Source organism: Antedon bifida, chromosome 5 (genome assembly GCF_963402885.1).
Source record: "Antedon bifida chromosome 5, ecAntBifi1.1, whole genome shotgun sequence".
NCBI classification, from domain to species: domain Eukaryota; kingdom Metazoa; phylum Echinodermata; class Crinoidea; order Comatulida; family Antedonidae; genus Antedon; species Antedon bifida.
The window spans coordinates 20,129,883-20,153,370 of record NC_136230.1 but is presented as its reverse complement, the minus strand read 5'-3'; the positions used below and the strand labels follow the sequence as shown (position 1 = coordinate 20,153,370).

Genomic DNA, 23,488 nt, shown 5'->3' with positions numbered 1-23,488 from the left:
CCAGCAAACGCTTGACATGCCATGTCACATAATGTTTTGGTTTCAGATTTTAACATCAGAGTATTAATACTTACATCATTATCTTCTTTGACTAACTCTGTATTTTCAACTTGTACAACTGCATCTGCGCCATCGGGTACTGGTGCCCCAGTTGTTATTCTAACACAAAACCCTGAGGTAACTCTATTAATTGGAACAGAACCTGCAATGCTATCATTCAGTACACAACGAATTCCACAACCATCAGATGCTTTGAAAATAAATGTAAAAATTATATTATGTAGCTTATAGATGAAAATGTGAAATATCTCTGAAGTGCAATATTACAGTAATGAGGCATTCAATGTGAAATCACTTGTGGAATGGTGACATAGAAATTAATCCGGGACCACCTGATCAACATAGCCATATAGTACTGGTACCCGTAATGATTCAACTCTTAGTAATCGCACCAAATCATTATCCATCTACTATCAGAATTTAAGAAGTCTGAAAACCTTCCACACTGAATTGTATAGCCATATTTTACTAAGATATGTTGACGTCATCTGAGACATGGCTCAACGATAATGTGCTGGATGCTGAGGTTACACTTGCAGACTTCACGCTTTTTAGAAGGGATCGTGCAAGTGGAAAGCGTGGTGGAGGTGTTTTGCTTCTGGTTAGGAATGTGTATCAATCCATGCGAGTGTTTGAGCTTGAAGATGACCAGCAGGAACTTCTATGGGTAAAGGTGAAGCTTCCTGGTAAAAATGTGATAATTGGTGTTTACTATAGACCACCATCTGAAGGTTTGAACTCGATTGTTAACATCTCTAAAGCCATTGAAAACATGCAATACAAGTTTGACTCTCGTACACATGACGTTATTCTCCTTGGAGACTTTAACTTAAATTATATGGAATAAGGATGTTTTACAATGTCATGCATCTAACAATTCCAAAAGTCAACTTTTTATTGACACTGTTTTGAATTCTTGTCGTCTGTTTCAATGCAATTTTTTCCTACTTGTTCTGATCATGTTCTTGATCTTGTTTTATCAAACAATAATTTGTGCAATAATGTAACAACGGGCCTTAATATATTTGATTCTGATCATAGTTCTTTAAGTATCGATTTCCCCATTTTAAACAATCAGAATCATAGAAATAGTTGCAATAGTTCGAGAATAATGTACAATTTTAAAAAACTAAATGTGAATGATTTCAATACAACTCTTTCCTATGTTCCTTGGGACATTCTTAATTTTGATGTTAATTTTAGATGTGAATGATGCCACAGATGTTTTATTCGTTAGTTGAAGGTGCCATTAAAGTCCTTGTTCCAGTGAGTCGCCCCAAGCGAAAATTTCCCCCATGGTATGATCATGAACTTTACACTATGCTCAAAACAAAAGAGAGTTATTTCAGAATAAAAAAGAAAAGGGGGAATAAGCTTGATATAGAACATTTTAGGATGGCAAGAAGTAATTTTAAAAAAAAGTCTAGATTAAAGTACGAGTATACTGCAGATCAATTATCATTTATATCTTTTACGCGGGCGGAGATTGAAAGGGAGCTTAAGACAATTGACCCTCGCAAGGCCTCTGGCCCAGATGGTGTAAGTAACACTCTTCTTGTCACCGGGGCATCCTCGCTTTCACTTCCATGTAAGATGATTTTTGATCGTTCAGTTGTGGAGGAAACTTTTCCAGATATATGGAAAATGGCCAACATTTGCCCAATATTCAAAGGAGGTGCTCGGAATAATGTAAAGAACTACACACCATGAGTATCACTCCTTTGTACTATTTCCAAAGTATTTGAGAGAATGATTTATAATCATATATCTCAGCATGTTTCTCCCTTTTTGAGTGAATCTCAACACGGCTTTACTCTGGGGAGATCATGCCAAACTAATCTGGCTACTTTATTAAGCACAGCGTATATTTCTATAGACAACAAACAGCAATGTTGTTTATACAGATTTCTCACATGCTTTTGACAGGGTGTCACATGAGTTCCTTCTCTACAAGTTGAACAGATTTTGTATCATTGGAAAACTACACCAGCTACTATCATCTTATGTGAGTGGAAGGCAGCAGAGAGTTCTTTTGAGGGTCAATTGTCAAATTGGAAACCCTTTCTTTCAGGTGTTAAACAGGGCTCAGTGTTGGGTCCTTTATTATTTAACATTTTTTACCACAATTCCTAAATTTTCCAAGTTTCTTTTATTTGCGGATGATATCAAATTATATCGTATTATTTCTTCTAACGACGATGCAGTATTACTTCAGGAGGATTTGGATGGTCTAGTGCAGTGGTCTAATTCTTGGGGTATGAAACTCAATGCCTCCAAATGTAAGTAAATGACTTAAATCAAAACCTATTTATCAAATTAATAATCAGAACTTGGACAAAGTCCAATACCATAAGGATCTGGCTTCATTTGGAGGCACTGTAGGGGAATTAGCTACCCTTAACCCCTTGTTAATTTGTTTGAAACGCTTGTTAGACCTAATTTAGAATTATTCTCTGTTATTTTTAATTCAATTTCTGATATTCATGCCACAAGGCTCCAAACGTGTTCAAAATAAGTTTGTTAGGTTTCTTTGTAAACGTTTTGATGTTGTCAATTGTCTTGAACCTCTTAAGTTTAGAAGAAGTGTGTCTGATTTAATGTTTTTTTATAAGAGTGTCAATTGTCTGTTTAGTTGTGACTGTTAGTCTCTTTTTAGTTTACATGCTCCTTCTCGTAAAACTAGAGTCAAGTCCACTTTTTATGTTCCGTTTAATAGAGTAAATGTCTCGAAAAGGGGGTTTCAGACACGTTTGCCTTCTTTGTATAACTATTTAAGTGAGTCTAATGTAAATGTTGATATTTTTCTCAATAGTTATTCTTCATTCAAGACTCATTGTATTCTTTTTTTAAATAATCGTGCTCAATAGACTAATTTTTACTATTTTCTTTATTTATTTAAGTTTGCCCCAAAAGCTCGGACAAGTTCGATTTTGAGGGGAAATGGTAATAGGTCACAACTAACAAAAAACTATTTTACTGCCTAGAGACCACAGTTTTTATCCGATTCTCACCAAACTTAGCCACAATGATCAATGACTCATCATATAATTGAATAAATTTTGAAGGGTCAGGGTCAAAGATCAAGGTCCACAAAAAAAAATAAATTTAAAAAAAAAAGTAATAAAAAAAAAAATAAAGAAAACCTCAGCAGGACTTGAACCAGCAATCTCAACTGTGAGAGGCTGGATGCATAACCAAACTCTCATCCACAACTTTGTAGTGTGCAGTTAGCCTATTTACACTTAGACCCAATAAAAGAAAAAAAAAAATATATATTTATTTTCCGGCGACATTTTATGTAGGAGAATTTTACAGTAGGCAGAGGTTTGTACTCTCGGAGTACCCTCTAGTTGTATCTGTTTTCTGTTTCATACCTTTAAGTGGCAACTTTCGTTGCTGTTGGTTTTGATGAACCAAAAAAAAAAAAAATAAATAAATAAAAGAACCATCCACATCGGGAATATTTTCACAAAACTGTTTGAAAAGGTTCACATGAGGTTGCTGGTGCTTGCGTAACAATCGAAGCTAGCCAAAGCATTCAGGAAGCAGCTTTGATGTTAAATGATACAAATATTTTGAAAAAAATCAGTGGCATTGATTTTGTTGCAAAAGAAGTAAAATATCATCATTCGTGCAAAAGTGCGTACCTGATAGATAGATAGATAGATAGAAATCTTTCTTTATTCTGGCTATTCATTCAATATTTGTACATTGTTCTTCCTTGAAGTCCAGTTAACACTTACAAATTACAAATATAAACAATAAAAATGGAAAATTATGAAAACGTTTTTAAAGACTACAATATCACAAGAAGCAAGAGAAAAATACAGTTAGATCAAATTTTTAAACGATTGCAAAGTTAATGAATTTATAGAGCTGCGAATATCTGGTGAAAGATTATTCCAGAGTTTGACTGAGCGGTATTGAAATGTTCTTTTACCAGAATCATTATGCCATTTTGGTAAGACTAAAGTGTTTTTCGATTTGCTTCTTGTATTTAAATTGTGATAATTATCAATAAAATCATAAAAATCAATTAGGTAATCGGGAACAGTACCTGTTAAACATTTAAAGGTCATTATAAGAATATTATGGTCCCATCGTTGATTTATATGTTTCCAATTGAGTGATGTATGAGATCATCAACAGGTGTTCTAATATCAGCATATAGGATAATTCTGGCAAGTCTATTTAACAATATTTGGAGTGAGTTAAGGTGCGCTGATGAACAGTTGGACCAAACGGGACTACAATAATCAAAAAATGGTAAAACTAAGGCATTTGCTAGGAGCTTAAGAGAAAATTTGGAATGAAACTTCTTAATCTACGTATAACACCAATACGTTGGGAAATCTTTGAGCAAAAATACTTAAAACTATCAACCCTATCTACAATGTTATCATTAATTAAACAAGAAATATTACAAAAGTTTGGAAAATTATGTTTGGAACTAAATAGCATGAATTTGGTTTTCTTAACGTTAATTGTTAGTTTGTTTGTTTTAAACCATTTTGATATATTAGCAACATTTTTATCAATAATAGATTGTAATTCGATAGGATCAGAGGTAGAACAAAGGACATTAGTGTCATCAGCCAAACATTGCACATTTTGAATTAGTAGTTATAATTTCTGGTAAGGAATTTACATAAATAATAAATAGAAGTGGCCCAAGGATGGATCCTTGAGGCACACCAATAGTAACATCTTTAGGTTCAGATAATTTTGAGTTAATTTTAACAATCTGTGACCTTCCAGAAAGGTATGTTGAGAACCAGTTCAGTGTAGTACCTCTGATTCCATATTGTTCAAGTTTAATTAATAGAAGTTTATGGTCAACTGTGTCGAAAGCCTTTTTTAAATCAAGAAAACTGGCAGCAGTGACTTTGCCATTGTTAAGATTATTAAGCACATATTCAGAAACATCAATAAGTGCAGTATTAGTAGAGTGAAAATTTCTAAATCCTGATTGGCATTGAGTTATAATATTGTTATATGTTAGATATTCATAAAGTTGATCGTAAACAAATCGTTCAATGATTTTTGATAATATAGGTAGGACAGAAATTGGTCTATAGTTTTCTGTATTAGATCTGTCCCCATCTTTAAAAATTGGGGTAACTTTAGCAACTTTCCAGGCTGATGGAAATGTCGCTGTGGTTAATGATAAATTTATAATGTGAGTAAGTGAGTGGCAGATAATAGGAGAAGCAAGTAACTTTAAATCAAGATTATCAATACCAGAAGCTTTGTTGTTTTGAAAAGCGTTTATATGATCAAAAACTACTTCTGGTGCAATCAAATCAAAAGAAAATTTACTGTTAAAAGAAGTGTCATTAGTATTGTTAGAATCACTGACAATTTTACATGCTAAAGACTATCCAATAGAAGAAAAATAACAGTTAAATTTGTTAGCTATTTTAATGTCATCAGAGACAACTTCATTCTCAGTTATAAGAGAGTTAATTGATTGTTTTTTATCATCATGTATAATACTTTTAATAGTTTTCCAAATCATTTTGGGGTTTTTAACATTTTCATTAATTGCAGTATAACAACATTTCTTTTTAAGGTGACGATTCATGTTGTTAGCTTTATTTCTCAATTGTTTAGCTTTTGCCCAATCAGCAGGGTCATTTTATGAGCTTTAGAAAAGAAGTAGTCTCGGTCTTTACTTAATCTAAGATATTCTGGAGTGATCCATTCAGGCATAGAGTTCTTAATACGCTTAATTTTGAATGGAGCATGGATATCACACGCTTCTTTAAAGAGGTTTGTCCAAATTTTTAAAGCTTCATCCGTATTAGTTGATTGAAACACTAAGTTCCAATTTAAATTTCTTATTGTTTCAGTAAATTTATGTTCATTGAATTTCCTAAAAGATCTAATATTTATAGTTTTTGGTTCAGATTTCATTTTTTGGTTTTTCCGAACAATATAAATTAGTGAATGGTCACTTATTCCAATACTCCTAGTACCATAATTTGTATACTTATTTGGATTTGATACAAAAATTAAATCCAAAATTGTTTGAGTTGAGTCAGTGATTCGTGTTGGTTGATCTATTAGTTGTGATAGACCACTATGGTTAGAAAATTTGTTAATTTTTGACTGGTTACATTTTTTCTTGATATCAAGGTTTAAATCACCCATAATTATCATATCATTATATGAGGATGAATAAGATTGTAATAAATTATCAAGGTTTTCAAGGTACTCAGCCTTAGCACTGGGGGGCCTATAAACAGTCAATAATCAATGGTTTATTATGAGGTAAGTGAAATTCAATCCAAAGGCTTTCCACATTGTTGGATTCAAACAAAGAAATTTGTTTATGTGCTATCTTATCATTAACATAACAAAGGATACCACCACCCTCCTTATGCTTTCTGTCATCTCTACAAATAGTAAACCCATTAATATAAAGTTCATTATTTGAAATATCCTTATTTAACCAGGTCTCTGTAAGACAGAGAATATCAATGTTATGTTCATGTAATAGAACAGAAATTTGGTCTACTTTATTACGTAGACTTTGAACGTTAAGATGGGTGATCTTTAAACCTTTACTTAAGAAAAAGAAAAAGTCAAATTTAATTGATTCATTAAAAAATGGTAAATTAGTAGTAGCATTTTTAAAAAAGCATTTGTCACACCACCATGTGGGGTTATGTTTATCACCATTGTAGTTGACACAATTATGATGAAATTCTAAAGTACAAGAGTCACATGTTACATATTGTTCGTTACTTCTTATATGTTTAAAACAGTGTCCACATTTTCCAATTTTTATCTTGTCTGTCCTTAAGTTATCTTGTATAAACACTCTCTTAAAAAATTTATGTAGTTCATTGCTAGACGCTTAATTCCGTGTCCATTCAAATGAAGTCCATCTCTAGCTAGATGTTTCTCGATGATATTACTGTTATCAATAAAGCTTATGTGATACTGTTGGCATAGATACTGCAACATGCAGTTTACTTCATGTATCCATTGCTGGTTTTCATTGGAGTTCCTGATGGTCTTAGGTTGAACATGAGTGAGTGATGAGATAGCTATGGTTATTGAATTGTTCAGTGTGTAGATGAGTGAACAAAGATTATCAATTAGATGCACACAATCATACGCAGAGCAGGAATTCCTGTTGTTGATACTAATATGTAAAATTACACAGGTTGGTTGAATTTCTGAAATCATGTCGGGTACCAATTTGAGCCATGTTTCGACATTGCTGCCAGGAATACAGGCATTTACAACCTCCATGCAACGAGACATCCGCTTCCCATCTAAATGCTTAGGGATAGAGTCTCCAATAGTTAAAATTTTACCTTTCTGAAGTCTTCTGTGATCTGGTTTAGATGATTGCTTATGAGAATGCTGTTCTGTCTTTGTAGGTGTCCTGTCAAATGGATGAGAAGCATAGTCAGATTCATCATAGACTGTTGTTGTTCCATTTGTTTCTTCTGACTTATTACTACAATCAGCTGTTCCATTTTGTTTCATCCAAAGAAGTGGATCAAATTGGTTCTGTGTAGCTATCATTGGAATGTGGATCGATTGTTCAATTATTTCTTTGTTTGATTTCTGTTCTTCATCTTTTTGCTTATGGTCAATTTTGTCTTGGTTGATTTGCTGTGCATCATTCTCTTCACTTCGGATGCATTCCTGTTTTCTATCAATCAGTTGATTTAATAAGACTACATTATGTTCACTGACTTCTTTGAAGGCTGCTGATAATTGGGCAAAATTATTCCTTAATTCAACAAGTTCATTTAGAAGTTCCGCTGACGATTTGGTTTCATTTTCTGTCTGGGTATGTTGCTCAGTACTGTCAGTATACCATGGAGAAACATCTTGCTCTAAGAAATAGGTGGATGACATAATTTCACTGTCAGTAAATCCATAGAAACTGGAGATGTCATCAATGTTGGAATTAAAAATGTCCAGTGCTAATAATGTAATATCCATATCCATTGATGATACAAAGAACTTGTTTCTGTCCAATCTGATATTGCTAGATGAAAGTGAAAAAAAGCCCACTGCAGTTTCCTGTTTAAGGTTGTCACACTTAAAACAAAGGGCTTAGCTTTTTAGACCAGAGCTCTCTGACATAAACAGTTCTTGATAACAAACAAGAATGGCTTTGTTTCCACGATGGCTATTGTGAAAAGCTGCTTGGTTGGCCTAGGAAAAGTTCAGAATAAAGTGTATAATTCTGGAAAACTGTGCCCAAAATCAGTAAAAATCCTATGTTCCAATGACTTACTGTACCACAGAGAAATCCTTTAGAGTGGTTTAAAGTTGATATACTAAATAATACTTGTTGAAATCAAACTTGTTGAAATTAAAACATTTATGATGCAGATACAAGATTATGTTGTTGTTGATGATGTCTGCTGCAAAAGTAAAAGATCGTGCCAAGGAAAGAATTGAGATTTCTAACAAGACCAATTCATCCGTAATTCTTGACATTCACGCATATGTTGAACAGTCAATCAAACTTCTTACATCTGTATATACTAGGTATTTGGACTTGTATGGAATTTCCTCAGAAACACCTCTCAGTAGTGCACAAAGCCTAATGCGAAATTTGTCAAAAACCTTTGGGGTCAAGCTTAAATTCCAAAAAATTAGGATTGATCATGTACAATTTTGAAATAGTCGACGATGCAGTATGCATTGCTTATGACTATGCCTCTGATGATGAACGTATTGTAACCAGAGCAGCACTCCTACTCAGAAAGAATGTACTCAATGTTCCAAAGAAGGATTTGCCTGAAAGACCTACTTTGGATGATCTAAAAGAAGGAGATGCACAACCCCCATCTTTGCTTTCTACATTCTTCACCATGTTATACTCTGGATAAAATCATAAGAATTGTAAAAATTTCATTTACTGATTTTGATGTAACTCTTGGCCATTTCTTAAAGTAGACATGTTGAAGTTTATTAAATAACATTTTTTTTATTTTTCTGATATTGATTTTTTAAGTTATTGAATATTAAATATGAAAAAGTCATATTTGGCATTACGGACGGGACATTTTTAATCCTATTTATTTCATAAACTATGCATCTTATTACTGTTTTTTCAACAGATATAGTTACTTTATGTCTTAATAATACATAATCAAGTATTTAATTAAAATTTTGTTGTTTATTAATTTCATACATCCATTTCAAATTCATAAATGTCCCGTTGACGTTTTAGGCGGTTTTTTTACATTTATTTTAAAAGTAATGATGCAAAAATCTTGATATTTCATTTTCTCCTCCTGAGAACTATATCTCATTATATTATGAACAAATTTTTTGAAAATTTTAGATTTTGATGAAAATATCATATTTCAAAAATATATTGTTACGGACGGGACATTTTTGTTACGGACGGGACGTATCATTTAAATCCTAATTATTTCACAAACCATGCATCTTTTAAACATTTTTTTGCCAGATATAGTTACTCTATGTCCCTATTGTACATATTCAAGCATTTTATAACATATTTTGTTTATTAAATTTCATATATACATTTCAAAATGCATAATTGTCCCATCCGCGACATTTTAATAGTAGTTTTATGGTGTTTTTTACATTTCAGTTAAAAGTATTGATACCACAATTTAATATTTTGTTTTCTCCTTTTAAAACTATATGCAATACATTATAAACAAATATTTTGAAACTTTTGGTGAAAATATCATATTAAAAAATATATTGATGACATTTTTCGTAGGCACGGGACAGACATTTTTGTTAAGGACGGGACATATCATTTAAATCCTTTTTATTTCATAATAAAACCATGCATCTTGTTAACATTTTTGCCCATAAATATACTGCAGTTACTTTTTTTTCAAAGTAAGCTCCAATTATTCATAATATTAAAATTGTTTATTAATTTCATACTTGCATTTCAAAATTCATAATTGTTACTTCTGAGACATTTCGATTGGGGGTTTTTCCTCACTTGTGAAGTATAATGGCTTTAAAATTGTTATTTAATTCCTAATTTTAAATCTTAATTTTCAACTCCTAAGGATATTAAATTGCAATAGATTTAAACAAGTTTTTTAAAACTTGTATTTTTTTATTAAAAAAACATTACTATCAAAATTTATTGAATGTTACGGATGGGACATTTTTTTTATGGATGTGATGACAATATTGTAAGAATAAAAAAGTGTTTTTGTACTGTAGGCTGAGAAGTACTGTACAAAGGTGTCAACTGTTGTTTATTAATCACAAAACATTGTGGTCTGTATTTAAAACAACAACCCACAAAAGAACAATACCTAAATCCAAAACAACATGACCAGTATGAATGGGAGTATTGGGTGCGGTCATCGCTTTGTAGATTTCATTCTTTGGTGAATTTGCAACCAAAAACCTTTTATAAATCAGATACTAAATAATTAAGATTGAATTTTAATAGAACTAGGCTTACAGTTATTAAATCCAAGAAAGGATAGAAGGAAATTTCAGATGCAACTTGGATCCACTATTCACTAAAACAAATTCAGACTTCAAACGCCAACGCCAATTTTTAAAGATTCGCCTTAAATGTGTTAATATCTTGAAGTCTTGTTTAATATGCCAAGCATAACTTTTATATTAGTGTAAATAAATATTTTGATAACATTTTACAATATTGCTTCTCGTTATAACTCTTCGAATAATTAATTTTATAAATAATATTTCATATTTATGAATTTTAATATTTTCACTTGACATAAACTTTTAAACAGTGTTTCAAAGGTTGAATTATATTTTGACTTGTAAATAAAAGATTACATTGATGTAAAAAACTTATTTTTAAATTTTTTTAATAGCAAAATTATACAATTTTTTAACGTGGACAAAGTTGTCCTGTCCGCGACGTTAGAAATGTCCCGTCCGTAACGACATATAAATCATATTTATTAATAAATTTTCAGTTCAATTTTTATAATTAACATTCAGTTATCTAAATGAGGAGAAATATTACAATACGTAAACCTTCTCAAAAGTCATGTCCATTTGCCGTCCCATCCGCGACGCATACAATTTTCATAATAACATTTTTTTTGTACAGTCTTTTTTCTTTTTTTGACTTTCATAATAAACATTGGCCATATATGTATACATTTATTCTACTTTGAATCTTGTATTCTTTTTTATTTCTAAGATATGTCTAGTTATATTCTCAAAAATGTCCCGTCCGTAACAAAAAAATACTGTGGAATGCCCCATTAACTACAACTGCCTATAGGAATTAGAAACCGAAACCGCTGAAAAACTGCAAGAGAGAGAGCTTGCATGTCCAGAAGGTACAATTAAGTACCAACCTATGGGTCTTGCATTTCACAATTTTGATGAGATGACCAACACTTTATCAGAAGAAACGCTACATTACACAATGGGTATTATGTATCAGAACATACCTAAGGCATCTGAAAGGACCCAACCTGTTAAAGCAAATGTAGAATTGCCTTATATAGTACCAAAATGCAGGAAGGACAAGAGAAAAAGATTTACTCCGGACTCCTTATCGGAAAAAAACAAAAATGACTGTTTTCAGCTACAGATGCACAAATGTGTTCGATCTTACAGATGTCAGTGGACCAGCAAAAAACTTGGATCTGGTCTGGATGATGTCCCATGCTTTGAGTAATATTCTAATGTGGGTTGGATTTAATGCCAGTAGATATACCAAGACAATTTGTCAAAGCAAGAGGTCCGATACATGCCGAACTTACTCCAGCCAATTACCATCACGTAATCCAAGAAACCCTCATCACAGCCCAAAGATGTGCAAAGGAGTGTCAACAACAATTTTCCATTGTTTTGTATGATTTAAACGCAGCGAAACCTGCAATGCAAATTCAGGCCACAGAAAAGCCCAGATTTGATAACTTTTTGTTATGCTTGGCACATTTCAAATTGAGATGGCATTTTTCAAGGCAGTTGGAAAGATAATCTCAGATTTTGGAGGACCTGACATGCTAACAGCAAGTCCGTAGCCAGGATTTTTACAGGGGGGTTCTTTTTCCCCAAAAAAGGGCACTTCTCCCCCTTATGGGAATTACCCTCCGGTGTAACCTCCCCCACCCATTGACTGCCTTATAAGATTTAATATCAAACGTATATCAAAACACCAATGCTGCTGGTCACCAGCCACAAGAGCACCCCCATCCCCTAAGAGTTTCCTGGCCCAGGACCTTGGCTCCACCGTGGTTGGGGCTGAGGTAAGAAAAATTGGAAAAGATAGAGCGCTATATGCTTGGAAATTAGTGTTATACTTAGAGAATATCAGGCTATGTTTGGTAGAAAATATGCCTGATAGTGATACTACTGTACACCGCACCAAAGCCAACTGTTGCTGTCCGACATGCTGTGCCCTACACAAGCTTGCATGTTTCAGTCCATCACGTCAGGAAAAGGCAGAAGAGCACTAAATTGCTCCCCTTGTGTTTTCGAGGAAATAAGGATACAGTCCAACAGTCGTACAAAACATACTACAGTCGTACAAAACAAGAAATAAGACCATGGTCTAATTCTTGGCCTAAAAAATCGGACAGAAAATGTGGAGTTATTTACCTGTATTTCACTAATACAAATCTAACAAGCAATAGTCAACAAAATATTGATAATAAGTTACAAAGTATCATTTTAAAGTTAATATTGTGCCTTAAAAGGTTATTTGATTGTCAATTGGCTGTGTTTACAAAGGGCTGTCACACACGCGATGATGGCTATACTAGAAGATAGAGCAGCAGCTGGAAGGATGACAGCACATGTTTTTCCACTGTATTTTAGTAACCAAAATGGTTGACCTTTTTCGGGGAAACGAATCATCAAAGACAGAAGTGAAGAATCTCTATCCAATTATTACACATTATTTAGGCCTACTATTAAATTTTGTTTTTATTAACTATATTTTTTACATAAAAATTGCTTTGTTTAATAAAAGAAACCATTTGGTTGGTACTTGTTCTGCTTGCTCTAGAGGTGTTTCTGTGACACCGCATTTGTTGGATACACTGTGAGGTAATGGAAGTAAATTGGCCCTCGAAGAGAAAAGCAGGCAGGTGAATGGGGAATCCCCTTTGGCGACGCTAATTGCTGGTTCGCGCAGGCGATGGACTGATCGCTTTCGGAAATTCCCTTTTATTGTGTAAAAAGAGTGATGGTCACAAAGAGGAGACCTATGCAAGAAGGAGCAAGGAGTTGTTAATTAGAACTCCCTATGTAAGCAGGCCTAGAATAACCATACCACTCTACACACCACGCATGGCGAACATTCCCCCCTACGAAAGCAACACATGCGCAGTGTAACTAAAATGAACTAACTTTTTCTGTGGGGCTACTATAGTAAGAGACGGCAAATGATGTAAAATCACGAATTTTCTTTGTAAAATAAATTAGAAAATTGAAAATACACTGGAAACTATTTTATGATACAATCTTGCTATTTAGTAATAAGAAGTAACATTTGCCTGCTGCTGGCTATACTACAGAAAAGGCAAAAAATCATCATATGGGCTAGATAGGCTAGTCTGGTTTGAAAGGGCACTTCAGGAAAAGCGGGGTTCGTTCGAACCCTACGAACCCCCCTGGCTACGGGCTTGAACAGGCACAGATGTTCTTGCCACATGTTCATTGAATGGCTTTCTATCTGGCAAGCATTTTAACTGTTGCAAACGGCTCCACCCAATATTACCTCTTGCCTTTGAAATCCTCCATTTCCAGAAATTCACGAAGGCATATGATGGCAAAGTCAAGATCAAAGAAATCATCGAAAGTGTGGACAATGGAGAAACTGCACTCGAATATTTGGGGGAATCAGATGTCTTGATTACCGCTGCTGCTGCCTATACCAAGTACACAGACAAAACAAACAGCTCAATTCTGGATGATGTATGTTGATTACATCCATTTGTATCACTACTTAGAAAAGGCTACCAGGACCAATGATATTGGGTTATATATATACACATTGACCTCTGTCATAGGCCTTTTCTTTGCGACAAACTATTTAAATTACTCCAGTTGGATGACAAACTTCCAACTTGACCTGATGAATCTAGAAGAATCGCACTCTGGACTTAAAAAAGTTCTTGAGGAAGGAGCATTCACAGTATGCAGAACTGAGCATGCCTTTAGTCGTATACCTGTGGATCTAACTTTGGAGTAGACAGTAAATACTGATGCTGCGTCTCGGCTCACTGGGATAACATCCGCTACCAACAGTTACTCAGCTTGCCTGCGATGGATGATCACAAAGTCTACTCGTGCTTCGTTTACAGGCCTAGTTCATGAGATGACGGGATTGATCGACAAGAATGATGTTTAACTCAGACCTGAAAGAATTGAACGTGACATTGCTGACTTGAAAAAAGTCATAGAAGATTCCTGCAACCCGTTTGAGATGGATGACAAAACAGAATCATCAAAAGAAAAGTTCAACACAGGAAAGGCTACTACCAAACAGATAGCGCCCTCCAAATCGGCAGGCTGCATGTCAGAGTAGCTCTGGAAAATCTCATCAATTTGGACATATATGTGTTTTTTCTTCGTATTTTAATATTATTGAGTTATTGTGAGTACTTTTGTGTATCGTTTTATGAACAATATTTGACATTTGAATCGCTATATTTTCGTCTAAAACTGTTTTATGAACATTTCTGCTATTGCCATTTTGTCGTGTATCGCTATGCTATTCGATCCAGGTGCTACAGCCAGTTTTTGGCGAAGACCTTTCGGCGGAGGTGTTGCAATAATATAAGATTGTGCCATCTAAAAATCAGCAGGCTGCGTGTCGGAGTGGCTCTGAGGGGTCTCAACGGATTGGACATTTGTGTGTTTAATCTTTTCGTATTTTAATATCATTGAGCTATTGTGAGTACCTTTGTGCATTGTTAATTTACAATTTTTGACATTTGAATTGCTGTATCTTCGTCTAAGACTGTTTTATTACCTATATCGCTATGCTATTTGAATTTTACACCAAAGTTTTTCACATAGTGCATTGACTTGTTACAGTACTTCGTTTATTTATTATTTGCCTCCATGAATCCTACAGTGAGGAAATCCTGATTGATTTGCGACAGAAGTGTGATAAACAAAATATCGATAAACCACTTGATTCATCGATCTGGACTACTCTGAACGATAACGGTATTGCTAGGAAAACATGTTGTGGTTGCCACGCAGGTAAAGCCAAGAAACGCCGCATCAGTGTAGTTATCACGCCCAATGATGGACATAAAACAGAAAGTAAAGTGTTGCAAAGGCCACCTGCCGATGAACGCTATCTTGTAGAGTTACCTGTCGCTCCTCCTGGAGCTGGTAGAGCTCGTCCAAACACAACTTCGTCAATAAAAGCATCCATTGCCATCTGGAATGCCCGTTCTATGAAGAAGAAAGTAACATCTATCGTTGACCTAATTGTAGATGAGCAGTTACAGGCTTTAGCAATTACTGAATCATGGGCGAAGGGTGATCAGTGCGACGAAATACTAGCTGCCGACATCACAAATTCTCTGCCACCTTTTAATGTAATGTCATATTTCTCGAGAAAATCGTCGGGGTGGTGGACTCTGTTTGGTAATATATCGAGGATTCAAAGTTAGACTCAATGATAGACAAAGTTTCCGATCATTTGAATACATGGATACTTCTGTCTCCTCTGGATCATCTTCGCTCAGACTTATCACGGTGTATCGCCCTCCACCATCCACCATCCTAGTCGACTACTGATCGCTGGAGACTTCAATTTCCATGTCGATGATGCATCGGACACTGATGCTAAGCGGTTTCTGGATCTGCTGGACTCTTGTGGACTATGTCAACATGTCCACGAAGTAACGCATCGTGATGGTCATACGTTGGATCTTCTGATTTCGCGGGTGTCAGATGAGCTTATTTCTGGTGTTTCCTTAACTCGTGGCTTTATTTCACATATTTTTTAAGGAAACAAGGTAACTGTTCGAATTTTAAATTTTTCCGATTCCCATATTTTTATTAAACCAAACACACCAATTGCAAATTTAACACAGATTGCCTGTGTTAATAATTTAGTCAAGTTATAAGCCAAGCACCGAATATTGTTTTAACAAATTCTGATACGTCAAATGAACAACACTCTGCACTTAAAAACCTTTTGGAACAATATGCCGATGTTTTTTCAACTTCCGATAAAGACTTTAGGCATACTAAATCACACCATATTCCATTAATTGAAAATCAACCCTTCCGATTTACCATTTCGACGCATACCCCCAGCCCAATACTCTGCGGTTCTTGATGAAATCGATAAAATGTTATTACACCTAGCGACAGTCCGTATGCTTCACCCATGGTTATTGTGAATAAAAAGGATGCTTTTCTTCATTAGCAGCACTCTTATATTCACTCACACATCAGGGGATTGTAACACAAAGAAACATAAACGTTATGCCCGTAAATCGCCTACTTTATTTAATTGGACTTCTGATCGTGACATTACTAAAGAGCCGTTTAACTACTGCTCCGATACTTGACTATCCAGATTATTCGCAACCATTTATCCTAGAAACGGATGCATCGGGAACAGGGTTGGGAGCAGTGTTGTCTCAAATGCACGACGGGGTACAACACGTCCTTGCTTACGCTAGCCGAGGACTTAGACCAGAAACTCGCTATCCTGCACATAAAGCTAGAATTTTTTACTTTAAAGTGGGCAGTCACATCAAAATTTCGCGACTACTTGCTGGGGACAAATTTTAAAGTTTTTACAGACATAATCCTTTAGTGTATATGTTAAGCTCAGCCAAATTGGATGCTATTTTGGCCAATGCTGTGTAGCCGACCTTAGCCAATTTAATTTTTCTATTCATTATCGCCCCGGTAAAAGCAATGCTGCCGCTGATGCATTATCTCCACAATATGACTTCTAATTCAACTGTTTTATGGCCAAATGCTCAGACAGATGGTTCAAAATAACAAAAAGGCTGATAAGTTAAAATTGAAATTTACATTTCAAGTTGAAAATTAAGACCCTATGTCTAAAAGTTAGAAGAATAGACAAACGTTGCGAGAATATAAACCAAAAAAGTAAAAGATTTCAGTGAAGTTTATTTAGTTAAATTTAACACCATTATTCATCCAACATCATCCAAAATATAGAGTTGGTGGACACACAGACAAACTCTAGCTGATGATGAAGGTCTTAAGCTTTGATATAAAGGAGCTCAGTAAAGTTGCACATTTAACATGTTTAGGAAGTTGGTTAAAAAGAAATGGAGCAGCAAATGTAAATGAGTTTTCTTACCGAGAACTGCATAGCCATCTTTTATTGATGCAGGAAAAGGTGGTACTGGATTTTTTGCTAAAACTTGATTTGCCAAGACACGACCTAAAGCATCTAGGAAATAAAAATGTAACAATTATTTGTTTTTTTTTCATGCTCTTTTATACCATACAAAAGCTATTATGGCAGGTACAATTAGGCTACATAATCTAGCTAAAAAATATGGTGAACTGGGACAAAATTGTAGGCAAAGGTTTTTTGGTTTTAAATGAATGTATATAACCCTATGTTTTCATACCCAATAAATACATTGAAAGCAATTTCAATGATCAAATACCGTGTATAACAGGTGAAAACGCACACTTGAGTGATTTTTATCCAAAATTAGTGAAGTTATATTTCCAATAAGGTTATTTCCAAAAGATATGGTATCCCATTATAATTCTAACCATGTTAGGAGCTGTAATTTTATACAGTTATAGTTTAAAACAATAATTTGCCTTTTCCTAGCCTGTCGATTTAAGACATGTGTTGCATCACAGAAAAGAATGACAGAATCTTCTGATACGGAAATAAAATTTTAACCATCATAATCTTGCGATACTAACGAAAGAGCATGAAATAATCTGTGTCAATAACCATCACATCGCATCTTTATAATTTCTTATTTCTTATCCCCAAAACATAGTTTCAAAATACATGTTTGGTGTCCGGCGGGACAAATGTTTATTTTCCTCTTTTATTCGTTTTTGTTAACTTTCAGTACTTATTTAGCGATCATTTCTATTTCAAAATTGCCTTTTAATCATTGAATGATTAATTATTTGTGGAAATTACCAAAAAATGCTCTTGGGAAATCTATACCCTATAACACTGTTCAAAATCTGCTACCTACCATGATTTCTAACAAATAATTACAGAAAAATAAAAACATCATCAATCTTTATATGCCTTTGATGAATTCAGACGAAGGAACCAAAATAAACACAAATCAAGAAGTCGAGATAAAGGCAAAGTGTAGTACAAAAGACATGACACATGGCATCATACCACAATTAATTGTTCAGAAGATGTACGTGATCAATTACACAAATAAAGATTCATAATTAGTAGGGGTGACAGAAGGGTTCACTACAATTAGGTGTGAGGGTTATTATGATTTATTGACCATTCAGACAGGCATAAAAAGTCCTAAAATGTTTCATGTCTGTGAGAGACATTCCAGAAGTTAAAAAGTCAGTAATGTGATACCATATCCTTTGGCAATAAACTAAATGGAAACATTGATATGTTTTTATGTCTGTTTTAAAAAAAATACCATTTAAAATACCATTTTAAAATGTAAAATAAATGAATGGGTATGAATATAAACTCGATCATCCATTATATCTGCATCACAAGTTTATCTGGCACTAAATCCCCTTGTTTCTTTGATTCAAACAGTCTATCTCGAAAAAGAAGCCCATACTATCTTGAAAACTCCACTGGAGTGGAGATGTAGCTTGGTGGTTAACATGCTTGCCTACCAATCCAAAGGTCCAGGGTTGTAACTCATAACTCTTTCAAATCCACTCCCTAAGCCTCAAATGAGACTTAAGCACGATTTATAAGCACAATAAATTATAAAATACTTTATCTTGTATTTTGGTGAGTTACTCGCTGTTAGATGCGTATGAAATATTAAATTAAATAGGCCAGTGGGCTTGATTTCGAGATGGGCTTCGTTGGGTAAATATACCGTAAAACTTTGAAACGAAGCCCATCAGATCTGTATCACATACATTTCAGTCAATATTATGCAATTTACAAATAAAATCACATACACAAGGTCATTAGTGAGCTGCTAATAATATTCGTGGTTCATAAAAACAATAAAAAGTCAATTATCTAGAAGCTAAATTTAAAAAAAAAAAAAGTTATTTTTGGACAAAATCACTCAAGTGTGACTTAAACACAGTACTTGGTCACTGAAAATGCTTTCAATGTGTTCATTGAGTATGAAAACATAGGGTTTGCCTAAAAAAATTGTAATAAAGGGATTATTAGTTTAGGAGATATTGTAACACACAAGAGAATATAAATCTATTAACTGTTCACCTGTTGGTATATTGTGGAATTTATAATTGCTCTAATGGGATTTCTAATGGGAGTTACTATAAACACTTGTTGATGTCCAGTGGTCCAATTTGCCCTAGCTTTCACTCTGGTCCTGTTTCTGCTGCCAATCCCAAATATACCGTATAAATATACCGTATAAATATACCGTATAAATATACCGTATATGAATTCGTGCACCGTTTCCGCTGCACATACTTCGTGGGTGGGCTGTAAAAAAGTTGGCTTTCATTACCCAAAATGCATTTCGTGAGACGGAAGTATGGATTGACCTAGAGTCTCGTGTAGTGAGGTTACATGACAAAAACAAAACAATGATGGTTTCTCAAAACGTCGTAGCATTGCTTTCTATTTTAAATCTAATGAGCAGAAGTGGCAACGAATTTACACCGCACAAACAATCTAGAAATGTAGAATGGGCATTGACTAGATTTATGCAAAGAAGACGACGGCGTTTGCCGATAACTTTGGCGTTATTAAGTCTACCACAAATTCTGCTTTAATTTTATTTTGTTTGAGATACTTTTGTAAATCTCGGTATCTCTTCTGTTACCATGCAGTATCCCCCCCAACCTTCGCTTCTCCCCACAATTGAATTGCAAAAATAGTTATTTCTTATATATATATTTTGATCTGTTGCTTGCTTATACACGTGTGTGTCAATGCAGCAGAAAAACCAAACAAACGCGTCACGCTCTGTTAGTTTTTGACCTCGTGTCATGGGCCGGGTCACATATACGGTATATTTTGAGTGCAGCAGAAACGGGGTACGAAATATACGGTATATTTTGGAATATACCGTATAATATCCACAAACGATGGGGATATTTATGCGGTATATATACCGCATATATATACGGTATATTTTTATGAGACCCATTTCTGCTGCCAAAAAATATACCGTATATAAAATATACCGTATATATACGGTATATTTTTGGCAGCAGAAACGGGGCCTCTGAGGTAAAGGTGATGTGACATACCTCCCTTAATGACTTTTCCTCATCATCGAAGAATGTTCCTTTGTTCCAAATAGTCCCCTCCCAGTACATGCATATTAATTAGGACCGTTCCTTAAATATGGATGTACTGGCCAAGAGGGAGAGAGTTAACAAATTGATAAAGAGAGAAGAAACCGTTTATAACAGAGAGGATAAAACGTTTACAATAGGAACATATGTGATATAGCCAGTACATACTGCATTATATTTAGTATTGAAAATAAAACAGTTGTCACGGGACAAAAACCATATTTACTGTATTGTATATTCTGTGACTGAGTGACATCCTGCCACTGAGGCTATAATATAAGATACAAGCACCGTTACAATATCGTGAAATATGGGTTTTATAGCTAATTTGCATATTTATGCTCATTTGCATATGAAGGCGGTGAATGACGGAGGGTTGATTTGTTTTAATTGATCAGGACAACATAGACATTCATTTAAAACTGAAAAATCTCTGTATTTAACACGTTTTTAAAGGTGTTTAACAATCCGTATTTTATTGATATTGACAATGTTGATATAACATATAAATAAATTACACAAAAAAACGTAATTTTATATTCAATTTATTTATTATTCTTTGTTTATTTTGTGCAGTCGCCAAGCGGCCAACAGAGTGCGTAACATGTTTACATCGTTCGGTTGAGTAAGTAACACTCCTGCAATAATTGCAACCAATGTGATCAGGTATAATATAATATATAAACCATCAACAAAGAGTTGTTAATTCTAGTTTACAACAACACCTTGACATAGCTATTGTAGTATTGTAGGCAGACACTTCTACTTTAATTCCATCACAAAGCATAGAATTACAAGTACCATACAAAATATCTGAAGGTTTTTGACATCTGGATCAAATACATTTTATAGGTGTTAACTATTAAGCCTTATATTTAATATTTATGACTTTAATACCCCAGCCATGCAGCCACTCAGAAATTCACAAACTGGATATCAACCTATGAGTCACTAAACAAGAAAAATAAACAAGAAAAATAAACAAGAAAAATAAACAATAATATCACCATCTATAAAACTAACCATAACAGTTAAATTAAGAAACTGTCGACTAATCCTAATTGAATAAACAATACATGAGAAATAATTATTTGCTCTCGTCAACCAATTGGGTTGGCGTTTTAGTCCAGCAAGTAAACCGCATGGTACACCTTGCAGCAATGAAGATGACAGTGAGTGTCGTTTTCAACAAATTAGTTACTATATAAAATATGAATTCTCATAAAAGGTACAGCACTTGCCAAAACCAGCATACATGCCTAAGGCCTTTACATACTATTCCACCCGTTGCTGTAGTAGATATAGTTAATAACTATATAACTACTAAATGTTGATAGGTTATCTGACCTCGATCATTAATAATATTAGTCTAGGGTTTTAATATATTATACCACTTACTAATTGCCAGATTCTGTTATTTACAGTAAACAACGTAACAACAAGATACCTTGATTCTCTTTGGGAAACTTTAAATCTATAATCTAATTTGTAAATATATAAAGCAGAGAATGAAAATGCATATCCAAGGATGAAGAGACCCTCCAGAAGACACTAACACTCTAACTATATGTTGCACTATAAACAATACAGAACCTTATGATCTTTTTAATACCTGGGGCCGGGTTTATCAAACTTGCTTAGCAAAAAAATCGTCTTAACTTTGCCTTAAATCCTTGATTTTACCTAAGTCAGATTTATCAATATATCTAAGCAAAAAAAATTTGCTTAATTTTGTCTTAAATCTAAGACGAACAACACCAAAAATGTTGTCTTATCTCATTTCTGCAACAGAAACATTCTTTTTTGACAACGCGAGCGCGCTAGGCCGGAACATTGAACATTCGGAAAGGCTACGCTAGTGCGTTTTCCGCTGTACTACGGACGCTAAAATAATGATATCGATCTTCATAAAGATGGCCTAGAAATTAGACGAGCAAAACTAATATTTTCGGGATAGGTACGACCCATTTGACTAACTTTTAGAAAACTGTATCGGCTGCCAAGGGTCGCTGTCATTGATAAAAATAAATAAATGTTGATTTAATTTAAGTTTAGAGCGAATGATTTTCGCATGTATTTCCGACTGTTGTGCTCTTTCTATATTTTAAGTAATAAAAACAATAGTAGCCAGAATACGCTAAAATAATTATATCGATCTTCATAAAGATGGCCTAGAAATTAGACAAGCAAAACTAATATTTTCGGGATAGGTACGACCCATTTGACTAACTTTTAAAAAACTGTATCGGCTGCCAGGGGTCGCTGTCATTGATAAAAATAAATAAATGTTGATTTAATTTAAGTTTAGAGCGAATGATTTTCGCATGTATTTCCGACTGTTGTGCTCTTTCTATATTTTAAGTAATAAAAACAATAGTAGCCAGAATGCGCCCTCTCTTGTTGGGAGTGAAAATATGGAGATAAAATGTTATAGCGCCACCATCGCTAAGAGAAAAAAGCTAATGCGCATGCGTAAGCAAGGATTTTTCGTCTTAAGACATAATTTGCTGCCCTCTAGAGTTTAATTTTGCGCATGTGCAAAGCAAAATTTACCTAAGACAATTTTTCTGCTAAGACGGTTTGATAAATAAGCTTAAGTTATTTGCTTAAGCACTTCTTAAATATTTCAGCTTAAGCAAAAATATAAGCAAATATTGATAAATGCCAACCCTGGCGCTTAACAAATTACTTAGATTTAAATATTAGAAAAACAAGAGATGTTAATTGATTTTCATGTTAAAGAAGTGTATTTTCCCCCAAAAACATGAAAAATGAAGATTAATAAATTAAATTATAATAAATAATTAATATTAAGGTCATTTTGTAGTTAACTAAGGTTAATCACTTCTGTAGAAAAAAACCCCTGAAAGCGGAATGTAAGCATAGATATCTGAAGCTTATTTAAACCATAAATGTTTAGAACATTAAACTTTTCAAAAAGTAATTCGGAATATACTGATCTATAAGTTTGCCCTGCACAAATACAATGCATAGCCTCATGGTCTAAGCC

At 34.1% G+C, this 23,488-nt stretch overlaps 1 protein-coding gene across 3 annotated transcripts in view; it reads right to left on the bottom strand.

Annotated features, from left to right (window-relative positions):
* LOC144843748 (gephyrin-like) overlaps window positions 1–23,488 on the bottom strand; it is a 150,506-nt gene that overhangs the window by 37,265 nt on the left and 89,753 nt on the right. For all 3 annotated transcript variants that reach the window (XM_078700676.1, XM_078700677.1, XM_078700678.1), the window contains 2 exons: window positions 17,354–17,446; window positions 75–250 (listed from right to left, as the gene is read on the bottom strand). In XM_078700676.1, the coding sequence (XP_078556802.1) occupies window positions 75–250; window positions 17,354–17,446 (269 nt within the window). The remainder of the gene's footprint in view (window positions 1–74; window positions 251–17,353; window positions 17,447–23,488) is intronic.